This window comes from Elgaria multicarinata, chromosome 1 (assembly GCF_023053635.1).
Source record: "Elgaria multicarinata webbii isolate HBS135686 ecotype San Diego chromosome 1, rElgMul1.1.pri, whole genome shotgun sequence".
In the NCBI taxonomy this organism is placed as follows: Eukaryota; Metazoa; Chordata; class Lepidosauria; order Squamata; family Anguidae; genus Elgaria; species Elgaria multicarinata.
In genome coordinates this window covers 192,113,759-192,131,181 of record NC_086171.1, presented here as the reverse complement: position 1 = coordinate 192,131,181, position 17,423 = coordinate 192,113,759, and the positions used below count along the sequence as shown (strand labels likewise).

The 17,423-nt window shown below is 42.4% G+C and overlaps 1 protein-coding gene across 2 annotated transcripts in view; it reads left to right on the top strand.

The window, feature by feature from the left end:
* SLC13A3 (solute carrier family 13 member 3) overlaps nt 1-17,423 on the top strand; it is a 59,545-nt gene that overhangs the window by 19,624 nt on the left and 22,498 nt on the right. For both annotated transcript variants that reach the window (XM_063120385.1, XM_063120376.1), the window contains exons 3-6: nt 2,963-3,126; nt 8,342-8,408; nt 10,534-10,719; nt 11,268-11,393. In XM_063120385.1, coding sequence (XP_062976455.1) covers nt 2,963-3,126; nt 8,342-8,408; nt 10,534-10,719; nt 11,268-11,393 — 543 coding nt within the window. The remainder of the gene's footprint in view (nt 1-2,962; nt 3,127-8,341; nt 8,409-10,533; nt 10,720-11,267; nt 11,394-17,423) is intronic.

The following is a 17,423-nucleotide window of genomic DNA, read 5'->3' as shown; positions in this document are numbered from 1 at the left end:
GGTTAGATGGACGGACCAATGATCTGACTCAGTATAAGGCAGCTTCCTATGTTCCTACTTGGGAGTAAGCACCCTTGAACTCAATGGGACTTCTAAGTAGACATATATAGTATTGTGCTGTTATTTTCCTTTTGAAATTAATGCAACCCAAGTGAATAAGATTTGTGATTAAAATTGGTTAGATCCTACCCTTAAAAAGTAGAGTTATTGCTAATGGGAACATCTTTATTCTTAACACATTTCTGGTAGCTAAAAAAGAAAATTCTCAGGCATCATTTAGCACAAATTCCAAATATTAAATCGCAGAGATGACTGCTCCACCAAGACTGAGCCGAATTACCTGTGTGATGATTTAACATAAGGCATGAATGAGAAATGACCCCTGAGAAAGAGTATTTACCATTCAAAGTATGTCAGGAATACAAATAGTTTGATTACGTGAAACTTTTATGCCAAGCATGACTTCCGAAGTTGCTATCCTGTGCCCCAGGCACTTCCCTGGCTTTGTGGTAGTGCATCTGCATTTGTGGAGAATATAGAGGGAAGAAAAGTAAGTCAGGAAATGCTTGGCTTGGTTCACCATCTTGCCTTTGTCACCTTTGTTGTCACCTTTGCTCAGGGCATGTGTGTCTATGTGTGCCTGCACATGACGTCTCCATGTTTAGGGAATAACCCATTCCAGAACATGAATGACTGAGTAGGTGGGTAGGAGGGTTCTTAGCTCAGATATGCTGGGGAACTGTTTCCCGCTGCGACCCTGGCTCTATTTTACTGGAGGACAGACTGCTGTCTGTCTGGTTTGCATGTCTGGTTTGCTAGCCCAGAAATTAACACAGTTTCCAAATACGCAGGAGTACAGCATTCATAACTGCAGACTTGTTTAGTCTAGGTAACAGAGTGCCCTTGTAAGGTACATGGGGACCAACAAAGGCAAGATCAGAACTTTTCCAGAAATTGTGTTTTATTGAGAAAGTAAGCAAAATGTCAACTGAATGATCAGCTATTGAAGGCTGTCCCAACAGGATTGGGAGAGAGAGAGAGAGGAGGTTGAGAAGTGATGCTGCAAAGCAGGTGGGTTGCTTTGGCTGTCTAGGAAGGAGAAGGAGGGGGAAATTGCAGTGGGAATTAAAAAGCAGTGCGGAGTTAGTGTTTGTTAACACAAATGAGAAAGTTATACCTTTCCTCCTTATGATTTGTCCAAACACAGCTGGAAGGTGTAGGGATCCTCACCATCAGAGTAAATCCAAGAAGGAGGATAAAAAGTAGAAGCTTTCCTGGTCTTCCAAGGCTTTATGACATTAAGTTTACCTGGTGGATGTAGGAATGCAGAAAAAGGAGCATTCAAAGCCGGGAGTCCAGAATCAGTTAGGCTGAGTTTATCTCAACGAAATGTCTTCTGGAATCATTTGGAGTTCAGATGTTTGGGGATGCAAGAACCAGACACCCAGGTGAGGGCTGTAAAAGCTAGTCAGGCAGATTGCATCACCTTCAGGAGGAGACTCACTGGGTAGCTCACAGAGGGCCAAGCTACACATAATGATAGTTGCATAGCTGCTCTTAAGTCCAGTTGTTGTGGGATGTTTACAAATAGCTAGCGTGCCCCCTCCTGATCTACATCAGGTCCCTAGCATTGGGGTATGGGGACTTTAACCCTTCACCCCATTATTGGGCCCAATCTAGATCAAGATCCCTATACTGGCAATTTGTTTTGGGACAGAAAGTTCTCATTGAAATGAATGGGACTTCTTTTTCTTTGCAATGCGAATTGTAGGTTCTGATGGCTTGATCTGGATTGCATCCACAGCAACAGGTCAAAAGATTAAGGTCCCCCATGGGTCCTGATCCAAATCAGGGCCCCTGCACTGGCTATTTATCTAAAGAAACCTGCAGCTAAGGGCAGCAGAGCTACTTGAAAATGCCATGTATAGTTTGCCCCTGATCCAAAAACAGTTACAGGTTTGTCTGACTAAAGGTTCTGGAATGGCAGTTTGTTTATTTATATTTATTTAATTTCTATACCGCCCAATAGCCAAAGCTCTCTGAGTAGTCCACAAAAATTAAGACCGTAAGTACAGCATAAAATATAATATGAAAGCTTAAAACCACAATAGAAAAGTACAACCAGAATAAAACTGAGCAGCAGTGCAGAGATTTAAAATGCAGATTTGAAATGCAGGTTTAAAACAGCAGAATTAAAAGACCAGGAGAGTAAATTGCTAAAATACTGAGAAAATAATAAGGTCTTCACCTAGTTCCGGAAAAAGTACAACGTAGGTGTCAGGCAAACTTCTCTAGGGAGCTCATTCCACAGCTGGGGCGTCACAGCAGAAAAAGCTCTTTTCCTGGGTAGACAAAAAAAGTAGGTTGCTTAAGAAAAGAGGCTCCCCCTTTAAATTGTGGATTTCACTGTATTTTATTGTGTTTTAATCTGTAGGACAGGAAGGGGAAACATGGGGGCAGCATGAGACACACACATATCGGCCTGTAGCGTGACCCCTACCATGTTGGCAAAAAAGTGGTGGCTTGCTGAGAAAATTTGGCAGCAAATTGGCATTTATCCATTTATTTTTTCCTGGCTGCTGTTGTGCCACAGAGTCCTGTGGTGATCCAGATCCCTTTCCTGATAGTTCTACTTCTATTGGAGGCCTGTGCTGCTGCAAGTATAGTGTTAATGGAGTGGGGGTGGGATCCGTTTTAAAAATCATGTGGAAAGTTCCTAACTTTTCCCCCTAGTTAAACACCGTTGTAATCAGATTAATACTTATCCCTGTTGGACTTGGATTTCTCTGAGAATACAACTGAGACAGCTTTGTTCTGATTAATCTTAAGAGGCCTTGGCATGGGACTTCCTCAGCTGGAACAGCAAAAAAATATTTTAAAAATTGACCCCATAAAATTCTGGCTGCCTGGCTTCACTCACTTTCTTTCTTTCTTTCTTTCTTTCTTTCTTTCTTTCTTTCAGGCTCATTTTAGGAATGATGCTGACAACTTCCTTCCTATCCATGTGGCTAAGTAACACAGCCTCTACTGCTATGATGTTACCAATCGCAACTGCTGTTTTGAAAAGTCTCTTTGGAGATAAGGCAACATCTAGGAATCACAGCAGAGAGAAAGAAGAAAACAAAGGTATGTCTGATTGCCGCCTTCCAAGCTCACTAATAATATGACTTCTTCTTCTTTTTGTACAAATATAAATTTATTTATTTATTTATTTATTACATTTATCTCCCGTATTTTTTCTTCCTTAAGGAATCCAAAGTGGCATACATAATCCTCCTCTTCATTTTATCCTCACAACAACAACCCTGTGAGGTATGCTGGGCTGAAAGTCTGTGAGTGGCCCAAAGTCACCCAGTGAGCTTCCATGGCTGAGTGGGGACTAGAACCCAGATCTCCCAACTCTCAGTCTGACACTCTAGCCACTACACCACACCAAGGTATTGCAAGGGATAGTTCAGTTATTCCACTTGCAAGTGCACAGTATTGTTGGAAAATCGCATTTCCCCCATATTCAAACATCAGTTTTGAGTTGCTGGGAAACTGTGATCCCCTGTCCCACTTGGAAAATTAATAAAGATGAGTATTCTGATTGTAGGGGTGTGAACCAAAGACATGATTTGGTTTGGATTCCATTTTGGTGCTCCAGAAAACAGACTAATTTGGTTTGGATTGCTTTAGGCGAGACCCAATTGAACTTGGGTCTGAAGAAGAATCTTGCTTCAGAAAATCTGAGACTTCATATGTGTCTCCATTGAATTGCCTAGGGAAATGAACAACAGTGTATTTTTAACGTTTTGATAGAATTGGGTGGAATTTGCAGGTATAGGAGCCCTTCCTAAGTGGATTTAGCCTGCCACGTTTTGGACAAATTGACACAGAAGGTACTGTATTAATCACCTTTAGAGTTTTGTTTTGTTTTAAAAAAAAAAGCAGAACACTTTTAAAAGTAGGCTAAAGGGAGCTCAGGATCTACTGGTAGATTTCCAGGTGATCTTCAGAAGATTATTAAGGATTTCTGGCTCGCAATAGTAAAAACTAAAAGATCTCTTTCCACCCTTTTAAAATTAGGCTATTTTAATTAAGGAAACCTGGGGGAGAAAACCAAAGAGTAGATTTTTGTGTTGAAAGAACTGTAAGCACACTTTTGGTTCTGAAAACCAATGAATAAATATTTGCACTGGGCATGTGTTTAATTCAAAGTATATGTCTGCACCCCTAAATCACTATTTGGTACCTGGCTCTAGTTGGTGGACCATGGTGTTCTAGCAAAAAATAAATTAGATTCTGGAGGACTGAAGACTGTGCTTCTCTGGTGCATGGGATACTTTGCAAAAGACAGTTCTGTTTCTCTCTGTGACATCCCAGTAGTATTCCTCTTCCCCACCCCAAATTTCCTGCATGGTGCATCTGGATTACATGGCTTTCATCCAGCATTTGTGAAACAGCTCTGATGGCTGTTGCTGCCTTAGTGTGGGTGTCAAGGTTAGTTTGCAGCACTGGAATACGGGTACATAGTGTAGCCTTCTGCAACATGGTGCCCTCTAATTGTTTTAGACTTTAACCCTATCAGTCTCAGTCAGCATGACGGCCAATTGTTAGGAATGCTGGGAGTTGTGGTCCAATACATTTGGAACGCATCGGTTGGCAAAGGCAGGCCTGGAGCATGATCATATCACTACGCAGGGTGGCTTATTAACCACCCTGAATAATCCAACAACAAACCATGGGCTTGTTAACCATGCAGAGAGCTTCAGCTATTGGGCAGTATAGAAATGAAATAAATAACTACCTTGGCTGCGTTCACAGCCTCGTGTGGCGCAGAGCAGTAAAGCAGCAGTTTCTGCAGCTGAAACTCTCCCCACGGCCTGAGTTCGATCCCAGCAGAAGCTGGTTTCAGGCAGCTGGCTCGGGTAGACTCAGCCTTCCATCCTCCCGAGGTCGGTAAAATGAGTACCCAGTTAGCTGGGGGAAAGATAATCACGGCTGGGGAAGGCAATGGCAAACTACCCCGGTATAAGGACTGCCAAGAAAACGTCAGCGAAAGCTGGCGTCCCTCCAAGAGTCAGTAATGACTCAGTGCTTGCACGAGAGGTTCCTTTCCTTTCCTTTCCTTTCCTTGGCTGCGTTCAGACAACAGGATAACCCACAGTTCAATTAACAACCCACAGTTCAAAACAATCCACAATTAGCCACTGAGTGTGGGTTAGTGTGTTGTGTGAACAGCCACTAAGACTTCCCTAATCTAGTATGTTCCAGGTGTTTTGGATTTCAACTTGCATCAGCCCCAGCCAGCACATCTAATGGTTAGAAATGCTGGCATTTGTAGTCCAAAGTTATCTAGAGAGCATCAGGTTAGGGAAATGTGCTATAGGGGTATCCTTCCCCAAGTGAAGCAGAGATAACTGATGTCAGCTGTAGAAAGGGGATTATGCATTGAAGATGGCTCAGATGCTATTAAAGACTTGGAGCCCACCACTGATCTTTTCTGCCAGTTGCAAACTTGGAAATAGCCCATTGGATCACTCCTTCCATTCAGAGATCATTGCTCTGAAGGCTTGATGTGATTGTTGAATGATGTGACTTGTATTTCTCAAGCTCATATCCTTAGACAGTGCTTTGTTGACGTTTGCAAGGGAATGACTTTTGGGGGGGTGATGATGTGTCTTTAAAAAAGATCCCTGAAGAAAAATTAATATTCTAAGAGAGTCATAATAAATGACTTAAAATAGGCCTATGGCAATAAGTGAACATATTTCATCCACACCATATTGGCTGTTCTCCAAAGGCCTAAGCATGCATGGGGGCTTTCCAGCCTCCCCAGTTCAGCAGCAGCCCCTCTGTAGAGCCACACCCAAAGTCAGATGAGAGCACCACCTGGAGCAGGATTCCACGAGACAAGAGGGCAGAAACATTTTGCATATGTGCACAGCCCCCTCTGGATCCTGGCCATTGTCCAGGCAACAATGGCTGTATCTCCCCTGTGAGGGAAGGTTACAAGAGCTGGGATTGTTCAGCTTGGGGAAAAAGGAGGCTGAGGGAAGACATGATAGAAGTGTACAAAACCATGCAAGGTGTGGAGAATGTGAGTAGGGAGACATCTTTCTCCCTCTCTCATAATACTAGAACCCAATGGGGTCATCCCATGAAGCTGATTGGTAGGAGATTCAGGACAGGTAAAAGAAAGTAGTGATGGCCACCAATTTGGATGGCTTTAAAAGGGGTATAGATTCCTGGAGGAGAAGGCTACTAGTTGTGATGGCGAAGTGCAATGTCCAGTATCAGAGGCATAAGCTTGTATACACTAGTTGGTGGGGAACATGGGTGGGAGGGTGCTGTTGCACCATGTTCTGCTTGTTCATCCCTGGCTGATGGCTGGCTGGCTAGCTGCTGTGTGAACAGAGTGCTGGACTAGATGGACCCTTAGTCTGATCCAGTTCTTATGTAGCAACTTGTACACAACTTGAAATGTGAATGGTTCCAAAACAGGACCCACGGCTTCCTTCTAATTCTTTCCTATTTACTATTGTGGCCATGGAACTGAGCCACGTTCACATTGCTTCAGTTAGAAATTGGGGGTCAGTGCTGTTCAGTAAAGTATAGAACATGACACTGCAAAAGTCACGGGTTCACTGAGCACTAATAGACGTAGATGCCTTCTGCAGCAGAGTGAATAAGTCCACAAACTTTGGCCATAGTATGCTTTTTTAATGTGGGGAAATGCGTAAAAGTAGGCCACATTTCCAAATGGAAAAATTCATGCTGGGAAATCTAGGGTCAAAGGTTCTGTACAAATCAATGAGCAACAGAGCATTCCAGTGTTTAGTGATCCATATCCTGGCCCTCTGCTAAAAACACAATAATATAATGCAGTTTGGGGAAAAGGCAAAATCAAATGTATCATTGAGGTATAATAGTTAATAAAACTTGATGGGTTTGGGGATTCAGGGAGAAATTAATAATGTTTTTTGTTAATTAAGAATCTTGAAAAAACCAAATATGACAATTTGCTGTAGGTATGGTGGCTTCATAGGGGAAATGTCCCATGTGTTCCAACCTCATCATAGTCTACTGAATTATTACCTTGTAGCAGACGTTAAAAAATTGAAGGCAAATGTGTTGCTCCTTTAGGGGGGAAAAAATCTAAAAGTAACAATGGGGTAATACCTCATATTAGGACCAACTGTAGTGTCACACAATAGTGAGAACATTTTAGTTTTCCCCCAGACCTCTGCTTTAGTGGGAAATTAAGGGCAGACAAAAGGAAATACTTCTTTGCACATCACAAAGCAGACGTCAATTTAAAGACCTACCTAGCAGCTCTATCTTTTTTCTTTTTGCTCTAGAGAGCTTCGGCTATTGGGCGGTATAAAAATGAAATAAATAAATAAATAAATAAATAAATAAATAAATAAGTGCAGGGCCCCGATTGCAGCAATAGGCAAAAGCTATAGGGCCGTAGGGCCCCAAATACCAAAGAGAGCATTTTCAGCTTAAAGTACTTACTGCCAGTAACTAAAGCTTAGGAGAGGAATTTCAACCATTTACAATGGGGAAAAACTCCTGGAAAAGCCAGAAAACCAACAAAAAGTCAGGGGTGGGGTGGAGGAGCCAGGGGAAAGAGGGCATGGGCTTCTGGAGACCCCTGGAGAGCTGGATTGGGGCCCTGAGCAGGCCTGCTTTGGCCCAGGGGTCTAAGGTTCAGTACCTTTGAACTAAGTACTACTCTCCCTTGCCAATTCTTCCAGCCTGGGCCATCTCCACAATAATATTTGGGCTGAGTTCTCACCCTACTGCTTTTGAATCCTGTCTACTGCCTTATTTCATGTTTACCATCTTTCCTCTCTTTGTGGTTAAACAAATCTAAGCTGCTAGGAACTTTTGATGTCCCTGAGTGATGCTGAAGCATAAAGCCCGTTAAGCAAGACCTTTGATTGAGCCAGCTGATTGCTTAAAAGTTTTTTGTGGAAGCATTTGAGCTCCGCAATTCTCCATTAGGTAGAGGCGATTGGAGCAAGAGTTACAAGAGTGGTTTATATACCTGCATGGCTGTAGCATCAAATGGTGGCTTGTAGGTGTGACTGAATGATTACTGAGCAAACATCATTAAGATGTCTTTAAATTGCAGTCAGGGACAGATTTTTTTTAAACAACCCCAGCAGTCAGAAGCAAGTCTGTACATTCTGGATGTTGCCTGGTATGCCCTTCCCCGACTATTTTATTCTTTCGCTCCACATGGCTGGGATATTATTGTTTTTGAACGGCAGTCCCACCTTCTTTAAATAGGGTTCAAGGAGTGTTTTTGTGTGTTTTTAAAATCTCTTTGAAAATCCTTCTTTTTCAGTTTCCCTACATCAGAATAGCCTTCACATGGTGCCGACTGAGATGCAGCTTCTAGCAAATGCTGATGAGTAAGTTAAAGTTTTTATTGAAGGATTGGAAGAGGAGGGCAATGATCAGCAAACATTATTCCTACTCAGTATCAGCAGTGTGAAACCAAAGCTGCTTTCCTTGTGGCAAAGCTCTGTTGAACACCCTCTTCCTTTTGTTACTTGCTGTATTCCACCTCTCCTCCAAGAGTCCAGAACATTATATTAGTATTAACCCTGCAACAATTTTATGCACACATGAAGCTGCCTTATACTGGGGCCTTTGCTAGACCTACCTGTTGTTCTGGGATGGACGAGGGGAGAGCCCGCGATACAACTATCGTGGGATCTCGCTCTCGTTTACACGCGAGGCGTGACAAGCTCTGGAGGAGAGCCGTCGCGCCTGCCATTTTTCTTTAAATTTTTAAAGGGGAAGCAGCTCAGGAGTGCTGCCCTCGATGGGTGTGGCTCCCAGCTACGCGTGAGTAATCGCGCGAAGCCGGGGAGAAGCTCCTTCAACGGGCCACATGCTTGCGGTCTCGGGCTCAGCCTGAGACCGCGGGAAAAACTGAGCCCAAAGTGGTGTCCATTATCCTGGGGCCAGGGAGGGTTGATCACTGCCTGAGCCGGGGATCCCCTGTGCATCATCTGGACATACAGGGGCGATCCCAGGTATCAGCCCGGAATAACCCCTCGTCTAGCTAAGGCCTGAGTTACACCATGGGTCTGTCTACTTTAGTATTGGTTGCATTCAGGTGTAACACTAAGGTATAGTTTCGTCTACATGAGTGAACCTAGGGCTTGTGCGTGCCCTCCTCCCCTCTCCTACATCACAGCTGTGCAGTGGAGATTGGAAGCATTTGCTTCCATTTTCAAATTTCTGTGATTTGTCATGATGTCTGGATCAGGGAAAATTGTGCTTAATTTTGCCCCAACAAGTCAAGATCAAGCTGGAGTTTATGAACCTGTCTTGTTCCGATAAGCTGCACTTAGCGCTAACTTCAGTTAACAGTTCAGATGTAACAGCAAGCTGTGATTAGTTGAAAATGGATGAAGAGGCTTCTGAACTCCTCAAAATCACACCACTGTAGGAGAGGGGAGCAGGCTCAAGAATGTAACACTAAAATATGGATTAGCATTATGTCCAAATGAGGGCATTGACTTTCCTAAGGACTTTCTCTGCTCTGCTACTTTTAATTGTAAGTACTGGAGATTTATATATTTAATGTATATACTGTTCAGTTAACAAATGCCCTTGGGCCGATTTACAATCTTATTACAAGACGATAATAATCAAAACAATAATACAGCCAACGAAAGTATGAAAACATTAAGATACTAAAAACATTACAAATATTAAAGAGCCAGCAGTAAAACTGATAATAAAATAACAAATTAAAGATTAAATGTCTACTGAAAGAGGAAGGTCCTAGCCTGGTTTTTAAATGTATGTAATGAAGACACCAGGTAGATCTCCCCAGGAAGGGTGTTCCATGGATGGGGGCCACTACAGAGAAAGCTCTTTCCTTGGTCACCATCCTTCACACCATTGTGACTAGCAGCACCCAGATCATCTGAAGGTGGTCTTAAAAGTTGGGCAGACACATATTGGAGAAGGTGCTCCTTTGGATAGACTGGTCCTTTGTAAGCGAAGAGCATGTACTCAACCAGCAATGCCCCCTTCCTGGCTTTTGCTTGTAGGGTGCCCAGTCATCTAGAATCTATAATGGTTGCACTGAAGAGTGAATTTAGGTAGATGCAGCTTGTCATGCAGCTTGTCATGCAGGGTTGAGAAAAGCTATGTCTTCTGAAATCCCTACTTCTAGACTGCTATCAAAGGCACAGGAACCCTGTCTCTTAACCCCCCTCCCCTTGCCTCCCCCTTTAACACCTCGTCACCATCTGTCTCCTTCTCTAAAAGAAAAACACAACTCTAAGCAGAAAAAGAGAGGAAATGGTAGTTGTGCCACTGCTGCAAACCACTGTTAAGACAGGGCATGAATCACCTGAGGGCCCTCCTTGCCCATTAGTTGGACCAGTGGATCCCTTTGCCAGTATCTTTGGCCAAAAAACTTCAGCTATGGAAACAAGAACAAACAAATGAACCAAGAACAAGTAATGTGGGAATAACAGGTTTCAAGCATTGCATTTTTGGAATGTTTTAAAGGAAAGACTTGACTGAGGAGAAGGAAGTCACGATAGAAGTTTCCTCGGAGGTAAGGAAGGAGGAGGAGTACAAGACGAACGTGTGGAAAGGTTTCCTCATCTCAATCCCTTATGCTGCCAGTATTGGTGGCACAGCAACACTGACTGGAACTGCACCAAATCTCATTCTTTCGGGGCAGCTAAAGAGGTATTTCGGAAGTGGATTGGTGGGGAACTGAACACCCTCTGCCATTGGCAATTGAAAATGCTCTGACACTGGTCCAATTCACACAACACAGGGGTGGTTAATAAGCTTGTTAACTACCCCTGCATGAGCTGGTCAAGTTCTGGCTCTTTTCCCTAATCACCCTCACCAGGCACAGCTTGTCGTTACATGCAAACCCAGCGAGGATGGATGTTCGGGTTAGTTAACAAACCATCTAGCAATCGTACAACATAATGTGGGGGTACCAGGTGAGGCCAGTTTATGAGTTGGGAACTACATGCAGCTCTGAACTTGTAAATAGTCACTCCCAGACAATGTGGAAGAAGAAGCCCATGCTGGCTGGGGATTATGGGAGCTGTAACCCAACACATCTGGAAGTCGCCAGCATTCTGCGAGGCTGTCTTATATTAAAGTATCTTAAAAACCACATCTAGAATGTTTGTGTGATATGACTACCCTTGGTTGTGTATTTCAGTTTAACCAAAGGGGTTTCCACACTTTATATTCATTGGCCTTTCTCCTTCTCAAAGCTTTTTTCCAGGGTGTGACGTTGTGAATTTTGGCTCTTGGTTTGTGTTTGCATTTCCCTTGATGGTGCTCTTCCTTTTTGTTGGATGGCTCTGGATCTCCTTCCTTTATGGATGCATCAGCTTAAGGTATGTCTGATTCATTTGGTATTGATTTGATTTCGGTTCCAACTATGGTCAAAGCAACCAGTTTAGCTGGGCTCTCACCCAAAAGCTAATTTTAGAGATATTTTTCTTTGCATTGGAATAGGCCTACTTTTTAATATTAGGGGCAATATGTATTTTCTTGTCATGCAAAAAAACCCTACCTGATACAGAAAAAAGGGAGTGCATCTGTAACCATTAAAAAAAAGAATTTTAAAATTAAAATGAGAGTCTCTTAGATCAGTGGTTCTCCAAGTGGTCTTAGCACAGGTGTAGATGAGACCAGGTGTAGATGGTAGTTGCTGGTGAAAATCTCATGCAAATCAGTGTGTGAACTGTGGGGAAAGACCGTAGCTCAGTGGCAGAGCATAAGAACAGAAGAAGAGCCATGCTGGATGACACCAAGGGCTTATCTAGTCCAGCGTTCTGTTCGTACAATGGCCAACTGGCTGCCCACAGGAAGCCCACAAGTCGGACATGAGTGCAACAGCACCCCACCACCACCCATGTTCCCCAGCAACTGATGTACGTAGGCATACTGCTTCTGATCCTGGAGGTAGCATTAAGCCATCTGGACCAGCCGCCATTAATAGCTTAATCCTCCATGAATTTTTCTAACCCTCCATTAAAACCATCTAAAGTGATAGTTACCATCACAGCTTGTGGTAGCAAATTCCATAGTTTAACTATGCACTTTGTGTAGAAGTACTTCCTTTTATCTTTCTTGAATCTTTTACCAGTCAACTTTATGGGATGACTCCAGGCCCTAGTATTATGAGAGAGGGAGAAAAATGTCTCCCTATCCACATTCTTCACACCGTGCCTAATTTTCTTAGTACTTCAACATTCTAAAATAAGAAAAAAAGCTTTGTTCTTTACCCCTTTTTAGAGTTTAGTTTTAGATCGTATGACTGTTTTTATTTATTTCTGTGCTAGCTATTGTTTTGTGTTGTATTCTTTAGCTTTTTGTAATGCGCTCAGAGAATGTTATTGGGTGTATTAAAAGTATAATAAATGAATTCATTAGTACCATCTTGATTAGAACCTTATTAACATGTAAATCATTCTCTTCAAATAAGGTGATTTTTTTTGTCAAACTGTAGTGCAAACTTGTTATCTTACTCAGAGTCTAGCTATTTCACCAACCTTTTTCTCAGTATTTCTCCTACCCTATTTTTCCAGTATTTGGCAAAAAAAACCACCACCTGATGGTAAATGTATGTACTTCAGCAATGAGAAGGGAGGGATTCCAGCAGTCGCAGGACCAAGTTTCTTGGACCTTGAGATCTGCCCCCTTCCATTGTGTTTTAATGGCAGACTCATTGGCCTAGTTCATAGGTAACACTAAGCCAGGATTTAGCATTATGTGCATGAGTTTCTGTGACCCTGCACAAAGGCCTGGGCTTGCACACACACTCTTGTTCTTTCCTCCTCCTGCCAGGCAGCCAGGAGGAATAATTAACTATGACTCAGTTTTACTTTCCCTGATTCCTGGTTTCTTGTTACCTATGAACAGGAAATCTTGGTTTAACACAAACTCTAGTTAATTGCCAAACAAGCCAACAACAAATCCTGAATTATTTTTCTGCGTTGTTTTAACAAAGTACAGTTTGTGTTGAACTACAATTCCTTGTTCATACATAATGGTAGGTCAGGAATCAGGGAAAGTGAAACTGAATAATAGTTTATTCTCCCTCCCAGCCATGGCAGTGGAGACTGAAGAGTGGAGTGCGTGAGACGGAGGCTTTGCTTGGGCTTGCAGTGGCTCAGGCACATAAAGATGAATCATGGCTTAGTGTTACATGCGAACCCAGCAAGAGATCACTGCAGAGGTGCCCTGATCCCTGAATTGGTGGTCTTGATGCCCCAGAAATTTCTTACCCAGTCACAATGGATTTTCAGGTGATGTATGTTGGCATAGCTTTGTCGAGGTCCACAGAGTTTTGGTAATTTGCTGTAACAAGGATAAGGTTCAAAGAGTAGGGTTTTTAAAAAAGTGTTCTCTTGATAATTCTGCTTCTTATTGGATTCCTTATCCAATTGGGCCTGCATGTGTTGCACTCACAAAAGTTCATGAATGCAAGTAGGCATTTGAGCATACTAATTTCATGGTACAGTGTTCCAGGGACAGTGTTTTATGCTGCACTGGTTTTGCAGATTTAGGTGTAAAGTCTGTTTTTTTGAAATCTGGACCAGAACATGCTACATTTGACTAGGATTAAACTTCAGTGATTTCATTACACAATTTGTTAATCAGTAACTGAGCAGTAACATGGTTTTATCGTAAATCTTTCGCTAATCCGGGTACTTACATCCTCTCCAGCCCTCTGGACTCCTTCACAGAATGTTTCAATCAGACATAGCTGATGAGTTGGAAATAGTTTAAAGCCTAGTTTAGATACACAGGAATCTTTGGAAGTTTATGAGACAGGAATCTTTGGAAGCAATATAATTAAAAAATGAGGTACGCTGGGGAAATAGGTTTAAGCACCAAGGAGCTCCTTAAGCAAGCTGAACAATGCTGAGAATCTCTGTTCTCCAGTGCACACTATATTGCAATTTGACCTAGGAGACTTGAATTCAAATCACTGTTCTGCAATAAACTCTATGGATAGTCTTAGGCAAGTCTTTCTCCTTTAGCCTCAGTTGTCCCCATCTGTGAAAAGGGAACACTGACTTATCCTGCTGAGTGTATGAACAAGAAAAAGTATGTATGCAGCACTTTCACCATTAATAGTATTAATAAAAGCAATAGTCTTTGAATCCATTTTTTCCTCTATTGATTCAAATATAAATTCCCAGTTAAATACAAGTTGCAAAATATTCAAAAGCAATTAAAGTTGTATTTCCTAAGCATTTCTTGCTGTTACAAAAGAGAGCATTGCTGAGCCCATTTTGTTTACCAAGGCTTCTGTATAGAATTGTCTTGCTATAGCTCAGGCAAAGAGCTTTGATAACAAGGAAGCTATCTGATCCTCGAATCAGAGCATATTTATAGTTTCTAAAATAATTCTCACTGCCAATATGTCTATACTAATTGCTGTTTCATAAATCTAATTTCACGAGCTTGACTTCTAAAAGAATCCTTCATGGTCAAAACACACATAGACTTTTCAAGTTAGATATAATTAGTTTTGATATCTATGGCAAAGCAAAGTTTACTAAATAAACCTAAGTGCAAACATTTTTCTTCACATCTATATATGAGACTTAATGTTTATACCTTACACAATATTTTTAACTCATTAATTGATAAGTGAAAACTTTTAAGTTCACTCTGACCCTGAACAATACAGTTTGATGTCTCTCCATTCCTTGCATAATCCTTTTAATCTCTGGTGATGACTTATAATTCAGCATTTACTCTTTGGATATTATTCAAACTGCTTTGCCAATTACATTTTGATAACAGTTACCTAAAGTTCATTGTGAACTCATTTCAGATTTTGGTACCATTATTTATTTCTCTGAATTACTAATTACATTCTACACAACAGGCTTAATTACCAGGAGCTTGCAGCTCCAAGAAAAGTGAGCTTTGTTGTTTGTTTTGGGGGTGGGGGTGGGGGGTAATAGTCACTTTCTTCAGTAATCATTTTAATCACATTGAGAACTGTGCCACCAACCTTTTGTGGCAGGTCCATGACAAGGGGGGCAGACATGTGTGGAGAAACCTGGTGGAATGGAGAGAAACAGTGAGATATGGTCATCTCTAGGATATAAACTATATAGCAAGGACAGGGAGGAACGTACTGGAGAAGGTGTTTCTATGTCAGAGGGACTAGAAAACCTAAAAGGGGCAGACTCCTCCACAGAAGCGTTGTGGGTGACAATACTGGGCTCCAAAATTAGTTTAGTACTAAGATCATGGTATCATTTCCCACAATAGAAGACTCAGAATGATCTTCAGATGGAAAACGAAATCAAGGAAGTGTTGTAATAACAGAAGGCTTCAGTTACCCCCACATTAGCTGGATAATGTATATTCCAGTCATGACAAAGGTTACATTTCTCAATGCCCTAGATGACTGTGCCTAGCACAATTGGTTTTGGAACGAACAGAGGGGAGGCGACCCTGTATTTAATCCTAAATGGAGACACCAGGCCCTAATACGAGATGTGAATGTTGTTAAACCAATAGGAAACAGTGACCGCTGTGCTATCAGATTCAAAATATAAGCAGAAAATTATCAAAGAACTTCAAAAGAGAAGCTTCTCTAAAATAAGGGAATTGGTAAAAAGGAAATTGAAAGGGTAAGGTAATCGGGTTAAATAGAGGGCTGCCCAGAAGTGTGTGTGTGTGTGTGTGTGCGTGTAGGGTGACAACTGGGACAATTTTACTCAAGCCCCCATGAAGCAAGCCCCCCACCCCTCTGCCTCAGTTTTTGTGTGTACTATTAGCCTCTGCCCTGACCCTGCCACATTGCTCACCGGAATTCTTGGTATTTTGTTGAAAGTTTTCATAAAAAGAGGAAACCGTATATTAGAGTATAAGATAACAATGAATCTCAAAATGTAATTGTGACATAAGGGGACCTCTGCATAGCCTTAATGAAGTAAATATTTTACATAGTTGAAATATTTACTTCAGTAAATATGAAACAGAGTAATCTGAGGCTTAAGCTGGCTGTAAAATATATCCTTGGGAGGCTGGAAGGAAGGGCAGGGCCTGCTTATTATAAGGGACTCTAAACCCATCACAGTAAGGTAAAATCTTGCTTTATGCTTAGGCAGTGATAGAGATGAAATTGGTCAGGCAGGCCAAGTAGGGCCAGTTACAAAGTTTGCTGCAAGGAGAGAAGGAAGGGATTTTCTGGCAGAGCAGGCGGCCTGTTCTGGTCACAGAAAGAACTCCAGGCCTGCTAGGAAAAGAGTTCAAGGAGGCAGGGAGGGAGGGAGGGAGGGAGCGAACACCACCTAAGACTTCCAGTCAAGGTGTCCCTGGAGAGTAATGTTCTGTGGCTGCTACCCCAGGAAAGGGCATAGGGGTGTTGTGAGACCAGGCTGTAAGGGAGGACGCCTTTCTGAGTGAGGAGTGGAGATGGCCAGCCACAAGGTCTGTGAGAAAGAGGAAAGAAGCTCTTCCCAGATTTGGAGGAGATAGGAGGAGCACACCTTGATTCCTATTCCCTTATCCCTATCTAAGGAAAAATGAAGCACATCTATCATTCTGTTCAATCCCAGGGCAAGGAGGAGCTGCAGGCATTAATGCTGCGATGCAGTCTGTGTGTGCGAGAATTCTTGTGTGAGGCCCCCAACTTTGTACAAAATTATGATGTTTATCAAATTATGCATGGTGTGGAGAAAGTGGATAGGGAGGCATTTTTTCTCCCTCTCATAATACTAGAATGCAGAGTCATCCCATGAAGCTGATTGGTGGGAGATTCCAGGTCAGATAAAAGGAAGAATTTGTTCACAGCACAAAGTTCAATTATGGAATTCATTATTCACTGTCCCAAGATGTAGTGATGGCCACCAATTTGGATGGTTTTAAAGGGGGTGGGGGTGGGGGTTAGATAAATTCCTTGAGGAGGCGGCTATCAATGGCAACTGGTCCTGATGGCTATGTGCTACCTCCAGTATCAAAGGCAGTACGTGTATTCGTTGCTGGGGAAAATGGGTGGGAGGGTGCTGTTGCACTCATGTCCCGCTTGCGGGTTTCCTGTGGGCAGCTGGTTGGCCACTGTGTGAACAGAATGCTGGACTAGATGGACCCTTGGTCTGATCCAGCATGGCTCTTCTTAAGTTGGTAAGCAAGATAGGTCAAATCAAGTAAGAGCCCAACGCCACCTATTTAGGAATGTTAGCCTGCCTAGTAATGAGAAGCACATTACTATTTCAGCCTTTGCTCCCTGTATTTTGGGTTTTCATCAGTGAGCACTTTGCATAATTAAACTAGGCAGAAAATGTGTGAGTAATGCCTGGGAGGTGAAACCCTCTTGCCCTCTCTTTGACATCTTCTGGAATCAGAAGTCTGACAATGTCTATCTCTAGAAAGGATGTGTAGTGGTGATA